Here is a 16,059-nt window from a genome sequence, read left to right on the forward strand (position 1 = left end):
CTGTTACCTCTTAGACCTTAATTCCTAAAACTCTCCTTCTTATTCACTCCTTTCCAGGTACACTGGCCTCCTAGCAGTTTGTCAGATATACCAAGAATGTTTCTACATCAGGGTCTGTGGTACTTCCTTTCCATCCTTTCTCAGAAAGCTGCTAGATGTACTCCATCAAAGCAAGGGAGTAAGCCAAGGAACAGGAAGATTGAGATATAGGAAACTGGGGATGCTACCAGGAGAGAGGTGAAGGGAATCTGTAGGTGAAGGGAGATTCTAAGATGACAGCTTTGTACCAAGAAGGAGAGAGAGAGTAACCACTTCTATTTGAGCAGATCAGAAGAGTCTGGGGAGGAACTTTTATATCATTTTCCTATTTCTGAATATTTAGCAGTATCTGAATGTATTAAGGGAAGATTTAGACTCTTGGTGGACTGTTGATAGAGTTGTATAAGTGATAAGTGCATGGAAAACTATTTTGTTTAAAGGGAAATAAGGTAAACATTAAATGTTTATCTACCTATTACTACAATATAATAACATGGGATAGGTGAATATGTGAGAGAAAGTGTGTGTCGTATATGATTGTAGGGTTTGGATGGGGGAGGAGCAAAAGACCCAATCCCCATTTTCTAAAACTGAAAAAATCAAGAAATAGCAAATATAAGCATAATGTTTAGAGATATAGCAAAAAAATAATATTTTTAAACAGGTAAGAGAAATCTAAGTGCTTGCTCCTGAAGAAAGGAGAATAGGGCAAAAAGGGTAGGGCCTTTTTTAACACACCTCATAGAACTATTTGACTCCTTAAACCATATACGTGTGTAATCTTGATAAAAATAAGAGCTAAAAGAAGAAATTTACAATTCAGGCATAAGGTGAGAGTAGCATCTAGGTTAAGGTGGTGACAGTGCAAATCCAGATGGGTGAATTTGAAATCTTGATGGAAGGACTTGGTGTAGATAGTAAAAAAAGGGGATGAAGAGGAAATCAGAGATGAATAATGCTAGGATATCCAGTTGAAAGGAACTGTAGTACCACTAACAGAAATAAGGAAGTATGGATGGGAAGAGTTAATTAGGGGACAATTATATTATTTTTAACATGATATTATGTGGATGAATATATGCTAAAGGCCATTTGATATAATGACTACGATTACTTGAGATATACACTTATACTTTTAGCTCTTGGAACTCTTGAAGATTCCATTTAAAAATTATTTTTCTTGGGTTTGAGTAATCCTCCTACACTGACTTAGTTAATATGACTGCAGGTTAGCTTTAAATATGTAACTGAAGTCATAAACTTAGAAGTTTCTCATATAGAAGTAAGAAGAAAAAGATCAAGTGCTGTACTCTGTGCTCAGTGAGCTTATACTGAAACTCATCTCAGACTCAGGCAGAATATGGCTCCACTGGAATCCTTGAAGCCACTCTGTAAGGCTATGGCCGAAAAAATACAGCTTCCTAATTCCCTTTCTTTCTGTTTCTGGTAGGTAAAAGAAGCCTGAAACCAGTAGAACCTTAAAATTATTACCATCCCAAAGTGATTTTCAACTTACTTCTTCACATGATTCTGCTCTGCCTCTCTCACTTCTGGTCCAGAGTCAGACTCGAAAACCATTTTAAGCACTTACTGCTATGTGCTGGGCACTGTGCTAGACGCACATTCCCTCACTTAGTCCTTACAGCAGCCCTGTCTCAGAGTTGTAGGTATTATTGTCCCTATTTTGGAGATAAGGAAGCTGAGTTTGAGACATGAAATGACATGTCCAGGGTCACACAGCTGGTAGTGGCAAAGCTTGGACTAGAACGCAGTCAGGCTATTCACTTTCAAACCTCACGTTTTTCTTCTCTACAAGGCTACCTCCCAGATCTAGACATATGGGGCATCAAAGAAAATCACATTTTCTTTTCCCCTGCTAGACTTGCCAGGGGTAGGTTTTTTTGTTTTGTTTTGTTTTGTGGTACGCGGGCCTCTCACTGTTGTGGCGTCTCCCGTTGCGGAGCACAGGCTCCGGACGTGCAGGCTCAGCGGCCATGGCTCACGGGCCCAGCCGCTCCGCAGCATGTGGGATCTTCCCGGACCGGGGCACGAACCCGTGTCCCCTGCATCGGCAGGCGGACTCTCAACCACTGCGCCACCAGAGAAGCTCCAGGGGTAGGTTTTTATAGGCGAAACGATCTGTATATTTATTTTTCAAGCTGCCCTTTCACCTTGGAAGTGCCTTTTATTTTTGAGACCTTGGGTTTCATGACCTTGTCTTTATTTATTTATTTATTTATTTATTTTTGGCTGCGTGGGTCTTCGTTGCTGCGCGCGGGGTCTATTCTTCGTTGCAGTGTGCAGACTTCTCATTGCGGTGGCTTTTCCTGTGGTGGAGCACGGACTCTAGGCGTGCAGGCTTTAGTAGCTGTGGCTTACAGCCTCAGTAGTTGTGGCTCGCTGGCTCTAGAGCGCAGGCTCAGTAGTTGTTGTGCACGGGCTTAGTTGCTCCGTGGCATGTGGGATCCTCCCGGACTAGGGCTCATACTTGTGTCCCCTGCACTGGCAGGCAGATTCTTAACCACTACACCACCAGGGAAGTCCCATGACCCTGTCTTTTTGGTTGCACTTATGTTACTAGAACTGTCACGGAAATCTGAAAGCTAATTGATTAACAATCTACAGAGAGGTGATTGAGTCCATCTATATTAATATGTTGCTCCTGGAAGAATGTTAGATATATAGAATAAATTTTAAGCTAGGCAAATATTTCCTTTAAAACTACCCTTTTTCCACTGTGGGATTTGGGAAAGACCATTCCTTTTTATTGCTAGCTTATAGGTTTGACAAGTGCTTTATTGCTCTTTGCCTTGGCAGCTACCTGGAAAATGGAGATAGTGATTTATAAATGGAATACCTTTTTCACTAGAGACTTACTAAAAATCAGTGGAAACTGTTTGAAAGTGTAAAGTAGTTAGTGAAATATTTTAAATATGACAGTAGTCAATTTATGCAAATATTTCTCAGTGAATACTTTCTGTTTTACTATTCTATTTATAGATGTTATATCTAAATAAAAATCTAAATAAAAGATCCCAAAGTTTTTAGAATCAAAGAATTTTTAAATTTAAAGGTGCCCTAGAATGAATCTGCTAAGTGATAAGCCTCAACTGGGTCCAGATCATGAGTCTCTGGACCCCACCCTCCCATCCAGTGCCCTTTATACTGTGCAGTGCTTTGTATATATTCCAAACATCATTGCTCAACTATTAGCACTTGGTCTGTCCTTTTCTGAAATATCAAAAGAGAATGAAAAATCAGTGTCCCATGAGGTAGTTTGTGAAACAGAAATGAAATGAATAGGTTTTAATATTTCATGTGACATGACATATTTCAACTTTTTAATTTACGATAGTCATCCTTTCACTCATATTATACTTTTATAAGCCTCGATAGCATTTCCCTCATTGTTTAGAGTTCTTACTTCTAAACTCTAATGAATCAGTGATGTTTGCTTTGACTTGAAATAGAGTAGGAAGAATGAGATTGTATATGGACCAAAGAATGTCTGTGTTTGTTTTCTTGAGATAAGTGACTTCAGAAATGTGTCCTGTGCCTACAGTCAGATTTTTTCTGAACTGGTGAATGTAGTTAAATAAGAGTTTTCTTAGTTCAATATCAAAGACTTTGAGAATTTCAAGGTCTTGGTTTCTTCTAAATTTGTCTTTTCATCCAAATGTTAATTTAATTTCCTCTGTTTTTTATTTGTTTTTAACAGATAGCAGAATCCTATTTCCAGGAGGAGGACTGTATCCTTTTCTTAATTACAAGAAGAAATTCACAGATTTCTTAGAGAACTGCCTGTTTTTAAAAACTGAGATTTACATACAATGAAATGTATAATGTGTTGTTTTCACTGGGTTTTAATTGTTGTATGCACCAATGTAACCATCTCAGAAAACAAGATGTAGAGAACTTGTCACTCCAGAAAATTCTCTAGAACTACCCAAATTTGACCTACCATGAACAAGCCCTAATTTTACCAAAATGTAAACATTTGTGTGTTGGGGGGAGGGGGGAAAGCATGTTGCCAAAAATAACCCAAAAAAACCATTGAATTTTTTTTCTTTTGAATTAAACAGAAGTACAAGTCAAGTAATATTCTTATGTTAGAGTCTGTCAAGCGTATTATACATAGTAAATCTCATAACTGTCTTATTGTAGCTATATATCAGTAAAGGGAAGATTGAATTCTTAACCAGTAATAGAATAAATGTTCTCAAAGGAGACTGCATGTTAACTTTTGTATCGGAAAGATTTATTCCCTTAGCTTTTAAATTTTCCTCATTTGAAAATTTTTTTCAAAGATGGCCCAATATATACTCTAGAAAGAATGTATCCTAAGTATCTCTATTTCCCCATTTGTGTGATTTCTTTTTCCTCCTAACCTTATTGACTTTCACCACAGATTGAGGGATAAGCAGTTATCATCCTGAACCCTGTCAAGTAAACTACTAAACGAAACTTCAGGCAGTGGCAGTTCATTTCTAAGTAGGTAGGAAATCAAATTCTTATGGAAAGGAAGCTAGAACTACCCAAATAATGAGTAATGTAGTGCAGTGCAGATCAGCATCAGCATCCCTGGGAGCTTCTTAGAAATGAAAATTCATGGGCCTTAGAATCAGCTTCTGAGGATCAGACCCATGAATCTCTATATTAGCAAGATTTTCAAATAATATTTATGTTCAGTAAAGTTTGAGAAACATTGGTATACTTTTTTTTTTTTTTTTTTTTTTTTTTTTTTTTTGCGGTATGCGGGCCTCTCACTGTTGTGGCCTCTCCCGTTGCGGAGCACAGGCTCCGGATGCGCAGGCCTAACAGCCATGGCTCACGGGCTTAGTTGCTCCGCGGCATGTGGGATCTTCCCGGACCAGGGCACGAACCCGTGTCTCTTGCATCGGCAGGCGGATTCTCAACCACTGCGCCACCAGGGAAGCCCAACATTGGTATACTTTTAAGCCATGCACAGAGGAAAATGGAATTGTCTCTGCTCCTCCCTGGCCTATTTTATGATTCCTGGCATATCTTTAAGGCTACAAATGAGAGAGAGAATTAAACTTCTGAGTGATCATGGGAAGGACAAAAAGCTAAAACAGTGAGTTTTTTCTCTTCCTTCTTTCTGGGTCAACATTTAGAACATGGCCCAAAGGAAGGTAGACAGTTGGACAATTTATTATGACTCATATGATGCTAAATGTGTGATACAGATGGAGAAGGCAGCAGTTTATAAGAAAATCTACCAAAAAAGTAGAAGCACATAATGATGAAAATCACTGTGGCAAGTTAATTTTTTTTTTAAGTGTTCAGTGAGAAATAAGTAAAGGATCACAGGCAGTTGAAATCAGAAACAAACATTTGACTAGAGGGTAACATAGTTGCTTGACAGAAGATAATTTAAGGAGAGAAAAAAAAGCCGGCGGGGGGGGGGACACTTAGATTACAGGATTCCACATGGGTCCTATTTCTAATTAAATTATATTTAATTGACTCTCCTAGAGATATTATTAGCAAGCAGGCATCCTTGAACGTTAAAACCTTCTTTTTGTTTCTACTGTTTGCTGATAGAATAGAACCCAGGTAGCTACTGCATGATATGCTACATTAAAATTTACCTACTTCAAAACCAAGAAACCTTACTTAAGTTTTGTTTAAATTTAAAAGTATTTAGAGTCCTCTCATTTTTTGGTAAGCTTCAAATTTATCAACTGATATAGGACATTATTCTTTAGGCTGGATTTCTATTTTCCTCAAATTTTCTATTCAGATGAGAAAGCAATGAAATTCATTCAGCTCGAACGACTGTATCATGAGCAATTGCTCGCAAATCTTTCTGCCATTCAAGAACAGTGGGGTGAGTACAGACTAACAGAATGTGGAATTATCAATAATCTAACAAGTTGCTCTCTAGAAAGTTAACATATTTGACCTAGTTTTAGGAAATAGACGTTTCTAGTCAAGTTAATCTTGCAAAGAAAGTAGCATTTTTACCACAAGTTTATGTCATTGTAAGAAAATTTTTCTCTTTGTATTTTGTTCTTCATATCAGTGCCAAGAAAAGAACACTTGCAACTGTTTGCACTTCTTCTGATCCCTTTGTATGCCCTATTGGCTATTTTAGTCTCTGGGATAATATTTACTTAGAATGAAAAGTAATCACTTAGCTATTTCTGTGTTAACTTTGGGGTTGAGAAGATACTTTTGCGTGATGATCTTTATCAGTGGTGCCAGTTAACTATTTTTTCCATCCTAAACATGTTTTGTAACAGCCAGTGACTAACAAATATTTTAAATTTAGAAACAAAATGGAAAACTGTACAACCACATACAGTTACATCTTTGAGGAATTCAGAAAAAGGATTTAATGGTGAGGATTTTGAACGGCTTGCTAAATTTTGTACAACACATCAAGAGTAAGTACTTCAGTATTTGTTTACAATGAGTTGGAATAGAATATTGAAGAAGCACTGTAGCATTGAATATTTGAAATACAAGATTCATTTCTTTGTTTTGTTAATGCTTTCAACTGGAGAAATTAAAATTTATAAAATGATTAGGTTCCTTTCTCAGCTTTTATCTGTTTCTTACACTAAACTCAGCGAAAGGTCTACTTTACAAAATTCAAAGCACCTTCTAATTAGAAATGTTTAAATGTAACTTCTAATTTCGATTACTTTTTGATTAAGAGATTAGGCAATTCAGATGGAAAAATTTGTTAGGATTTTTTATTATAATTGTTTTTCAATGTTTGTATGTTTGTCAGTGTTTCTACGTAGGATTTTTTATTATAATTGTTTTTCAATGTTTGTATGTTTGTCAGTGTTTCTATGTTATAGTAAAAACACATTTTTGTGTGTGTGTGCGTGGTATACGGGCCTCTCACTGCTGTGGCCTCTCCCGCTGCGGAGCACAGGCTCCAGACGCGCAGGCTCAGCGGTTATTGCCCACGGGCCCAGCCACTCCGCGGCATGTGGGATCTTCCCAGACCGGGGCACAAACCCGTGTTCCCTTCATCGGCAGGCGGACTCTCAACCACTGCGCCACCAGGGAAGCCCGTAGAATCACATTTTTAAGAGTAGTCTAATACTGGAAAGCAAATGCATTATGGTATTTAACCAAAATACTGTAGAAGGAAAACTCCATTTACCAGATAATTTAAAATTGTTTGATTTGTATCAAAGAGTTGGATTTTTAAACAATATAGTAATAAAGCACTTAAATATATTTTTTAATTCATTATTTGAAGACTCAGAATTTTAAAGGTGAGGGGACATGATAGTGATTAAACTAGTGCAGATTTCTGGGATGTACAGTTTTCTTGTGTTAGTCAATTTGAACCTTTGAAACAGTATTTTTATGGATTTTGCATTATAACCTAATTTCTTAGTGAGTTAAATAGGTTAACTTTTGACTTTGTAGAGGTTTTAAACAATGGAATCTTAAAATAGATAAAGGATATTGTTTGCTTACTTTCAAAATTTCAATATAGACATTTTTTCTGCCCTTCCCATGGAGCTAATAATTTTTTAATGTGTTACAAATGTTTTAATTATTTAAAAACAAATATTTATTGAACCTAATATGAGCATGACTTTTTTTTCTTTTTTTTTTCTCTTTTTAAATATAAGGTAACTTGCCAACATATAATTTAAAAGCTAGTCACATTGCTTCACATCACTAGAGAATTTCTGGCTAATGAACAGTGGATAGTATAGTAAACAAAACCCCAAATTTTTATGCTTTAAATTTGATAATTTCCCAAAATTATACTCCTAAAATTTTTAATATAAAAAAATATTTTTGAGTTATACATACATTAAAGTACCCACCTTGATGAATTTGTACATGTACAGATACATAGTGTAACTACCAGTCTGACCAAGATACAGGACAGTCCAGCCCCTCAGAAAGCTCCCTAATTTGTGTACAAAGTCAGTACGCATCCCCCAAAGTAACTACTGTCTGAGTTCTATAACAGTGTATTTGCTTGTTCTATAATTTAATATAAATGTAATCACACAGAGTAGATTTTTGTATCTAGCTTCTTTTGCCCACGGTTATGTTGGTGTTACATATTGTTACATGTTATGGTAACTTGCTCTGCTTTACTGCTGTGTGGATTCATTATATGACTGTGCAGCAATTTATTTATCCATTATATTGTTAATAGACATTTGGTTTGTTTCCAGTTTTTGAATTGTATGAATAAAATGTCTGTGAACATTTTTGTGTATGCTTTTTGGTGAATATATGCATTCTTTTATCTTGGGTATTTCCTAAAATATAATATTTAAAGATTACTTTTGTTATCCTTTTCTATGGGTAATGCATATAAAATTATCTTCTACCATAATTTTAGACTATAATGACAAAAACTAAAATTTTAATAATATCTGTGAAATGCTCTTGAAATACATTATTAGCAAAAGGTTGACATTTCCCCCCCCGAATCTCAGTATTTATAGCGTCTATGGAGGTTTTCATTAGTTATTGGCCATCTAAGGAGATTAACACATGAGAGAGCTGCACTTTGAACTATGTGAACCAGTGGTAATGTTTCAGCAGTGGAAATGTTCTGTGCTAATATTAGAATCCAGAGAAGCTCTATTTTTTTTTTTTTTTTTACAGCCCTTTCAGTGGCATTTGTTTGGAAGCATATTGCTGCTGTAATTTATTTTTAATTCTTTTTTTCCCTCTTTTTTTCTACAGCCCTCTTTTATCCAAACATAAGGTAAGAGATTTTCTTTGAAAATATCTATAGGAAAAATATTGTGTCATGTTTGTTGTATGGACTGTTTTAGAAAATAATGAAACCTTTCTCAAATTATTTTCAGCTTTCTAATTTAATGTAATAGTTTCCTCCAAAGTTTTTTTTTTCTTCTTCTTCTTTTTAAAAAACTTTTTAGATAGCAGCTGTACAGAAGTCCCTGGGAAGGAAATGCTTTACTCAGTTAATAGTATCTGAAGATCCAAAGGAAAGAGGAGCTACAGCCAAAGAGCCGGGTATGTTTTTAAATTACAGTGGGATATAAGAGATATGCCTGCCTCTTGTAATAAATATTCTACAAGTGTTAATCTGAGTTGCTGTGAAGGAGTTTTTTTGCATATACCTCTCCTACACAAATAGCAAAGCAAGACTTTTTTACATTGTGTAATTCTGTTTTTAGATATCTAGTAGTAAGAATGATAAAATCTGAATTCTTATAAAAACATAAAATTATTTCATGTTTTCAGTAGGTGGTTATGTGTCTAACAGAATATGACAAGATTGTACAAATAAGCTCTGAAATAGAATTGGTTTTAGTGTATTCAGACATCCCTTTCTGTTAAAAAAAATCAATTTTTATACAAACTTTATCAGAAATTTTTTCTGTAAATCTAGATATTATCAAGATAAGCTCTGAATCCTTATAGTTTATCTATAGTAATTTATTCTCTTCCTTTTTTTTGACTAACATATGGTATACTTTAATTTGTACATATATATATTTCTATAGCATTCATAGTATATTTTATAGCACTGTCTTATGTCAAAAGTTAAAGATTTCTAGAAATTTTTTTTCTTACAGTAGTAATGTATGTCCATTATAAAAACTTTAGAAAATAAAGATAAATAAGTATGTTTTAGGGCATTTATTTTTCCTTGTTTATGATTTTAGTACTAATTTATATTCCTGGGCTTTATGTTCCTGGGCCTGAGAGCCCTGATGGTAAACAGGCAACATCAGGTCTTTTGACTTGAGTTGCCTGAAGAGGTAAGATGACGACGATGATGCCTGCAATTTCACTTACTTTTTTCTCTTTACTTTTTTTCCCCCAAAATCTTACTTTATCCCGCCTTCCCTTATGAGGCAAATTTGGGTTGCCTTAGGTCAATACTACTATACTCTGTTCTTCCTGTCTCTTTTTTCCAGTCATTTTAATTTTGGAAATCAGAATACAATGAGCTTCATAAAAATCTTAGGGGAAAAAGTCACAAAATAGTCACCTAGTTTGGATGTGAATGTGTCTCTTTGCTGTGCACATTGGGAAGAAGGCTGTTATTACATGCTGATTGAGTCTGACACTGCCTAGCACTAGCTTGGCACTACTTCTAGCTTGGCCTCTACTGCGAGATAGGTGGCACAGACAGGAAACTGAGATACCACGTTTAAGCCACTTGCTTGGTGCTTTGATTCACAACTAGAACCTGGGTCTTTTGGTTTCTAATTAAATTGTAGCATACTTCTACTAAGTAAGTTGTGTGGATTTTCAAAGACTTTCACACTGCAGACATTTCATTAATAGCCATTTTATGGGGAGGGTGTGGACTAAATTCTGGAGAAAGAAATCTTGCCAAGTCTGATAAAATAATATCTTTTAAAGAAAAATGTCAAATCTCTCATAATGAGCCTACTCAGATTGGTTATTCTATGAATAAATACATAGAAATGTAAGAAAGAATATGAGAGAAAGAGAAATATGAAAATACTACTTTAAATGATTTGTATTTAATATATTGTCCTTGTTTTACCCCATATTCCTTATTTCTAATGTCTTACATGTTCTACAGTATAGACTTTCCCTTTTCTTTCTCTCTACATATCTTGGTCTTAAGCTCCTTATATAATAAGTAACTTGCTTTTTTGTGTGGGTAGTGGTTAAAGACATTGTTTCTGCAACCAAACTTGTCTGGTTTGAATCCTCTCTCCACCACTTAAAGTTGTGTGACCCTAAGGGACTTCCCTGGTGGTCCAGTGGTTAAGACTCTGCGCTCCCAATGCAGGGCACATGGGTTCCATCCCTGGTTGGGGAACTAAGATCCTGCATGCCACACGGTGTAGCCAAAAAAAAAAAAGTTGTGTGACTATAAGCAAGTTGCCTAATTTCTCTGTCCCTCCCTTTCCTCAGCTCCAAAAGGTGGACATTAATAATTCTTACCTCATAGGATTCTTATGAGGATTAAATTAGTAATTTCATTAAAGTTTAGAATAGTACCTGGCACAAGGTAAGAAAAATATGTGCTCACTGCTCTCATTACTCTTCCTCCACCACTTCCTCCTCATGTTATCACTACCCCCTACTACTAGTATTCCATTAATGTTCTCTATGTGTTATTCATTGCTACTTTTCTAATTAATCTACCATTATTAAAGTCTTCAAGTAATTTATATAGTATTTTATATTCTCAAAATACTTTTATGTATATTATCTCATCTTTTCCTCCTAACAACCAATTTAAGGTAGGCTAAATCATTTTAAGAAACTCAAGGAAAGTAAGTGACTTATTCCAGAACAGAACTAATTAAAACACAAAGCTAAACCCTATTTTTCTGACCCTGAAACCCATGCATTTTTATTAATTTATATTTTAATTCATTTTTATTAAGTAATATTTTACATGTAAAAATAATATGAAGCATACATACATTTTAACAGTTGATAGAAAAATGAAGACCTGTGAACCTTGTACCCAATGAGGGACTAAGTTGTCAGTTCTGTTACAGCTACCCTTGTGTTCCTCTCTATCCCATCACCTGCTTCACTCCATTCCTGAGGTAACCATTATCCTGAGTTTTCTATTTATCATTCCCTTCCCGTTTTTAAATCAGCTTAATTGAAGTACAATTTCCATACAATAAAATGTACCCATTTTAAGTGTATAATCTGATGAGATTTGACAACTGTATACACTCATGTAACTACTACCCCAGTCAAGATATGGAACATATTCATCACTCCAGAATCTTTCTCCCAGCCCTCTTACACTCAGTCCCTCCCACCTCCAGTCCCAGGCAACCCAGAGCTTTCTCTTATTATCAGTGGGTTTTCCCTGTTTTAGAATGTAATATAAGTAGAATTGCTCAGCATCCTTTCTTTTTTGAGAGTCGCCCATATTGCTGTATGTATCATTAATTCATTTCCTTTCATTGCTGAGTAGTATTCCACTTTTTGACTGGACCACAGTTTGTTTATCCATATACCTGTTATTAGATATTTGGGTTGTTTCCAAGTTAGAGATATCATGAATAAAACGGTAGGAAGTTTATTTGTAGATACATGTTTTTATTTCTCTTGGGTAAAGAACTGAGGGTGGAGTCATTGGATCACAGGGAAGGTATATGTTTAGCTTTCTAAGAAACTGTCAAATAGTTCTCCAACGCTGTTGTCCTATTTTATACCCCACAGCAGTATATGAGAATTCCAGTTGTTCCACATCCTTGATGACATTTAATGTTGTCAGTCCTTTTTTTTAAAGTCATTTTAGTGGATATGAATGTCATTGTGATTTTAACTTGCTTTTCCCCTGATGACTGAGTGTGTACATTTTGAGTTTTGAATTAGCCTCTGTAGAAGTTGTACTAATTTATACTATTACCAAGAGTTCAGATTTAATTTAGGCACATTTCTTTCCATCTGCTAAAATAGATATTAACAATGAAAATTTCTTTTTCAAGCCTGATATCACTCAGATGTTTTTACCTGATGATAATTAATGAGATACTCAGAAAATATAACAAATGTGTTAATTCACGAGTGCTTTAGTCTCACATCATGTACTGTATAGGGGATTTTTCCCTAAAGAGAATTCATGGGGGAATGGGAGATGAGAGAGTAACAAAGGTATGTGCATTTGTAGAGCATGTGTTAGAACTTAGGTTTAAGTCTAACTTCTCATTTTAGAACTACCTCTTTAATTTGGTATTATTAACTATCTGTCATACACTCAGCTTTTATTCCATTCTTATTTCATCAGAGTAGAATTTTATTTTTTAGTACATCTTAAGTCAATGCAATAGGGATTAGTAAACTTACCTCACTAAATCTTTGGGTTCAGGAGAGCCAATTAACAGAAATTCATGTTAATATTAACAGAAACATTAACAATAAGTTTTATACTATGATACATACTTGTAGAAAATTCAGAAAATATTTTTGGTTAAACATAGTGGATCAAACATTTACTTCCACTTTTGTTTTTTGGAACACTATTAAAATATCTGAAGGGGATCCTTAAAGGCAGAAAGCCAGAAGGACAGAACTGGCAAGGAACCAGCAGCAGATATGACATCCAGAAAATTTTGGAAGCTGGAAAGCAGATAGATGGGTGACACCTGGCTTAACATACCAGAGAAAGCCAAAAACTAAGTGTCTACAGGGAAAAGGTTGATTTCTGCTTGGGAACGTTTGGGAATTGGAAGCACAACCTCTAAATTTCAGGGTTTAAGGTTGGGCTAAAAGCCTGTACAAGAAACATTTAGACCTTTATATTTCCCTTCTACCAAGTCGGAGGCCTGTTGAAAGCTAGACACAATACAGCAGTGCCTTCAAAATTGCGAGAGAGAATGATTTCTAACCTAGAAAACGTTACCCAACCAAAGTTTTAGGCAGGGGTGAAGAAGTAAAGACTTTCAGATGTGAATAATCTTAGGAAGTTTACCTTCCATGTACCTTTTCTTAGGAAATGTTCTACTAAGAGAGAATAAACAAAGAGGAAGACCTGGGATTCAGAGAAAAAAAGGTTTCCAAAATAGAGCCAAAATGAATTCCTAGGATCACTGGGAAAGGAAATTCCAGGATGATACCTGTGTAGCAGCCCTGGAGAGGAGTTCCAGGTCAGGGACTCAAGAAGGATATGTTTTAAAACTGATGGATTACCTGTTGGTACATATGCCGTAGTTGTACATCTGTCAGGGTTTGAAGATGCATAGGTAAAGTTTTTTTTTTTTTAAATGAAGTAATGAGGCAGTTATCAACACCAAGGAAAACAAAGCATAAATGAGAAAGGAAGATGTATCAGAGTACATAGTGTGGGTCAGTTGTGAATAATATTTACAAAGCCATAGTAACATAAACATTTGAATGTTGATTTGCCCCAGAATTGTGTTGAATTGTAATGGCAGCTAGAGGAGGAGAAAGAAAACATCTTTGTTGGGGAAAGGAACCATGAAAACTAACTCTATTCCATAGTAGGAAGTCAGTAGGTGGTCGCTAAAACTGAAAAGTCAATAAATAACAATGTAAGTCTTATCTAGAAATGGAGAGTAAATATGAGAGGAAACAGCTAAAGGAATTGAAAAGTGGCTGCCCCTAGAGAGCAGGAATCAGACAGATGGGAGGGTAAGGCAGCAGACTGTTTTTCATTACCTGGAAAGACATGTTTTAAGTTTTTCCCCCAAAGCATGATTTGATACAACAAATTATAAAATAGCATATATTATGTCTGATTTGGAGACTGAATATGTATTAAAAATATCACTTAGATTTTATATGGCATCAAACAAACTATAGCTACTCTCCTGATCTAGTCTGAAACTCTTGCCCTTTGCATCTTAAATTACTACTTTTTTTTCATATTTTATATTGTTTCTAATAGTGGAATGAAGCAACTGTTTTCAGGCCAGTATTTTATAAGTAATACATTGTACCTATGCGTAGTCTTTATTACACACCACTTAAATGGTATCTTGCTTTATTAGAAACAGTACTTAAAATGATTGTATTTTGTCTAAGTAACTGTAGTCAGCCACATCACTTTCTACTCATGTAATGGCATCTCAGGCTGATTCTCTAACTTTTCAGTCACTTATAGCTATTAAATAGTCTCATTTTGATTCTTTATGGCTTAGTCCTTTTCAATTCCAAACTTTACCATAACACTTAAATCTCATTTTATTCAAAGCTCTTCTCTATCCACTAGCTCTGCAGGGGCTGGGAGCATGGTCTGCTCTCTGGTGAAGCTAGCTAGACTAGTGCATAGGATGGAATCCAGGCTATGGGGACGTGTGGTGGCTCCGGCAGGACCAACTGAGGAGGCACTTACTTCCAAGTTGCTCTCCTAGACATCTGTGGTCCTTTAGGTAACTGGCCCTCAGCTAGAGACAGCACACCCCGTTCTTCTGATGTGGGGCCCTCTCCGCCCTATGTTTATGCTATTTACTCTCTGAATTCTATGGATGTGTTTTGAGGGCTGTCTTCTGAACCTTTGGTTACTGGGAACTTGTGGAGGAGAGCTTGGCCCCCTTTCCATCTGGCAGGGGCCCTCTTTGCTCTGACGTCCCACATCTTAACAGAGAGGCAGACCAGCAAGCTCAGTGGTGAAGCAGACAACCTAATGGGAATTAAAATGTCCATGTGTTGTTTTTTTTGCAGTCTTCCAAACTTTGAATGATTCCTTGGGGTGGGACAAGACAAAGAATGCTGTACTCTCCCCAAAAGAGACCTATTTTTCCTTGTCCTCTTCTCATCTGATGTTCAAGTTAAGGTGTTGGGGGAGGTAATACGAACTGTAATAAGTTCAGCAGTGCAGAGTTGAGGTGGCCAGACTCCATCCCTGATTCTCTGAAACCAGAAGATGGCATTTAAGTTCTGTCTTTTCTTTGGTATGGTACGTGCTGCCATTGCCAATTGGTAATTATTAAAGTACCAATAAATGGGGCTTCCCTGGTGGCGCAGTGGTTGAGAGTCCGCCTGCCGATGCAGGGGACACGGGTTCGTGCCCCGGTCCGGGAAGATCCCACATGCCGCGGAGCGGCTGGGCCCGTGAGCCATGGCCGCTGAGCCTGCGCGTCCGGAGCCTGTGCCCCGCAATGGGAAAGGCCACAACAGTGAGAGGCCCACGTACAGAAAAAATTAAAAAATTAAAAAATTAAAAAAAAAAAAAAAAGTACCAATAAATGAAAAACCAGGTAGAATATAATCATCACCATATTTCATCCTTGATTTTAACCTTTGGCCCATGATTTGTATAAATTAAACAATATAGGACAGAAGAAAAAGTCAAAACTCCTGTGGTAGTTAGGAATGCTTAATCGACCAAAAACTGAATCATGAGCAAGCTTCTCTCTTATCTACTAGTTTATGCATTCAGTATATATTTTGTGAAAGTTTTTAATGGTTTAATTTTAAAGTGAAAGAAAAGTATTTTAAATTGTTTTATTTAAAATAGAAATTGAAAGAAATATTAAAATTCCAAACCCATTTCTGCCTGGTACCAAGACTTATGCTTTATACCACTACCTTTGACTGCCTCCCTTTAAGAAG

The 16,059-nt window shown here is 36.1% G+C and overlaps 1 protein-coding gene across 3 annotated transcripts in view; it reads left to right on the top strand.

The window, feature by feature from the left end:
* The window catches only part of CNST (consortin, connexin sorting protein), a 124,322-nt gene that overhangs the window by 80,840 nt on the left and 27,423 nt on the right, over window positions 1–16,059 (top strand). For all 3 annotated transcript variants that reach the window (XM_059068078.2, XM_067030753.1, XM_059068111.2), the window contains 5 exons: window positions 3,758–3,788; window positions 5,804–5,890; window positions 6,335–6,449; window positions 8,746–8,767; window positions 8,943–9,039. In XM_059068078.2, coding sequence (XP_058924061.1) covers window positions 3,758–3,788; window positions 5,804–5,890; window positions 6,335–6,449; window positions 8,746–8,767; window positions 8,943–9,039 — 352 coding nt within the window. The remainder of the gene's footprint in view (window positions 1–3,757; window positions 3,789–5,803; window positions 5,891–6,334; window positions 6,450–8,745; window positions 8,768–8,942; window positions 9,040–16,059) is intronic.

This window comes from Kogia breviceps, chromosome 1, assembly GCF_026419965.1.
Source record: "Kogia breviceps isolate mKogBre1 chromosome 1, mKogBre1 haplotype 1, whole genome shotgun sequence".
In the NCBI taxonomy this organism is placed as follows: domain Eukaryota; kingdom Metazoa; phylum Chordata; class Mammalia; order Artiodactyla; family Physeteridae; genus Kogia; species Kogia breviceps.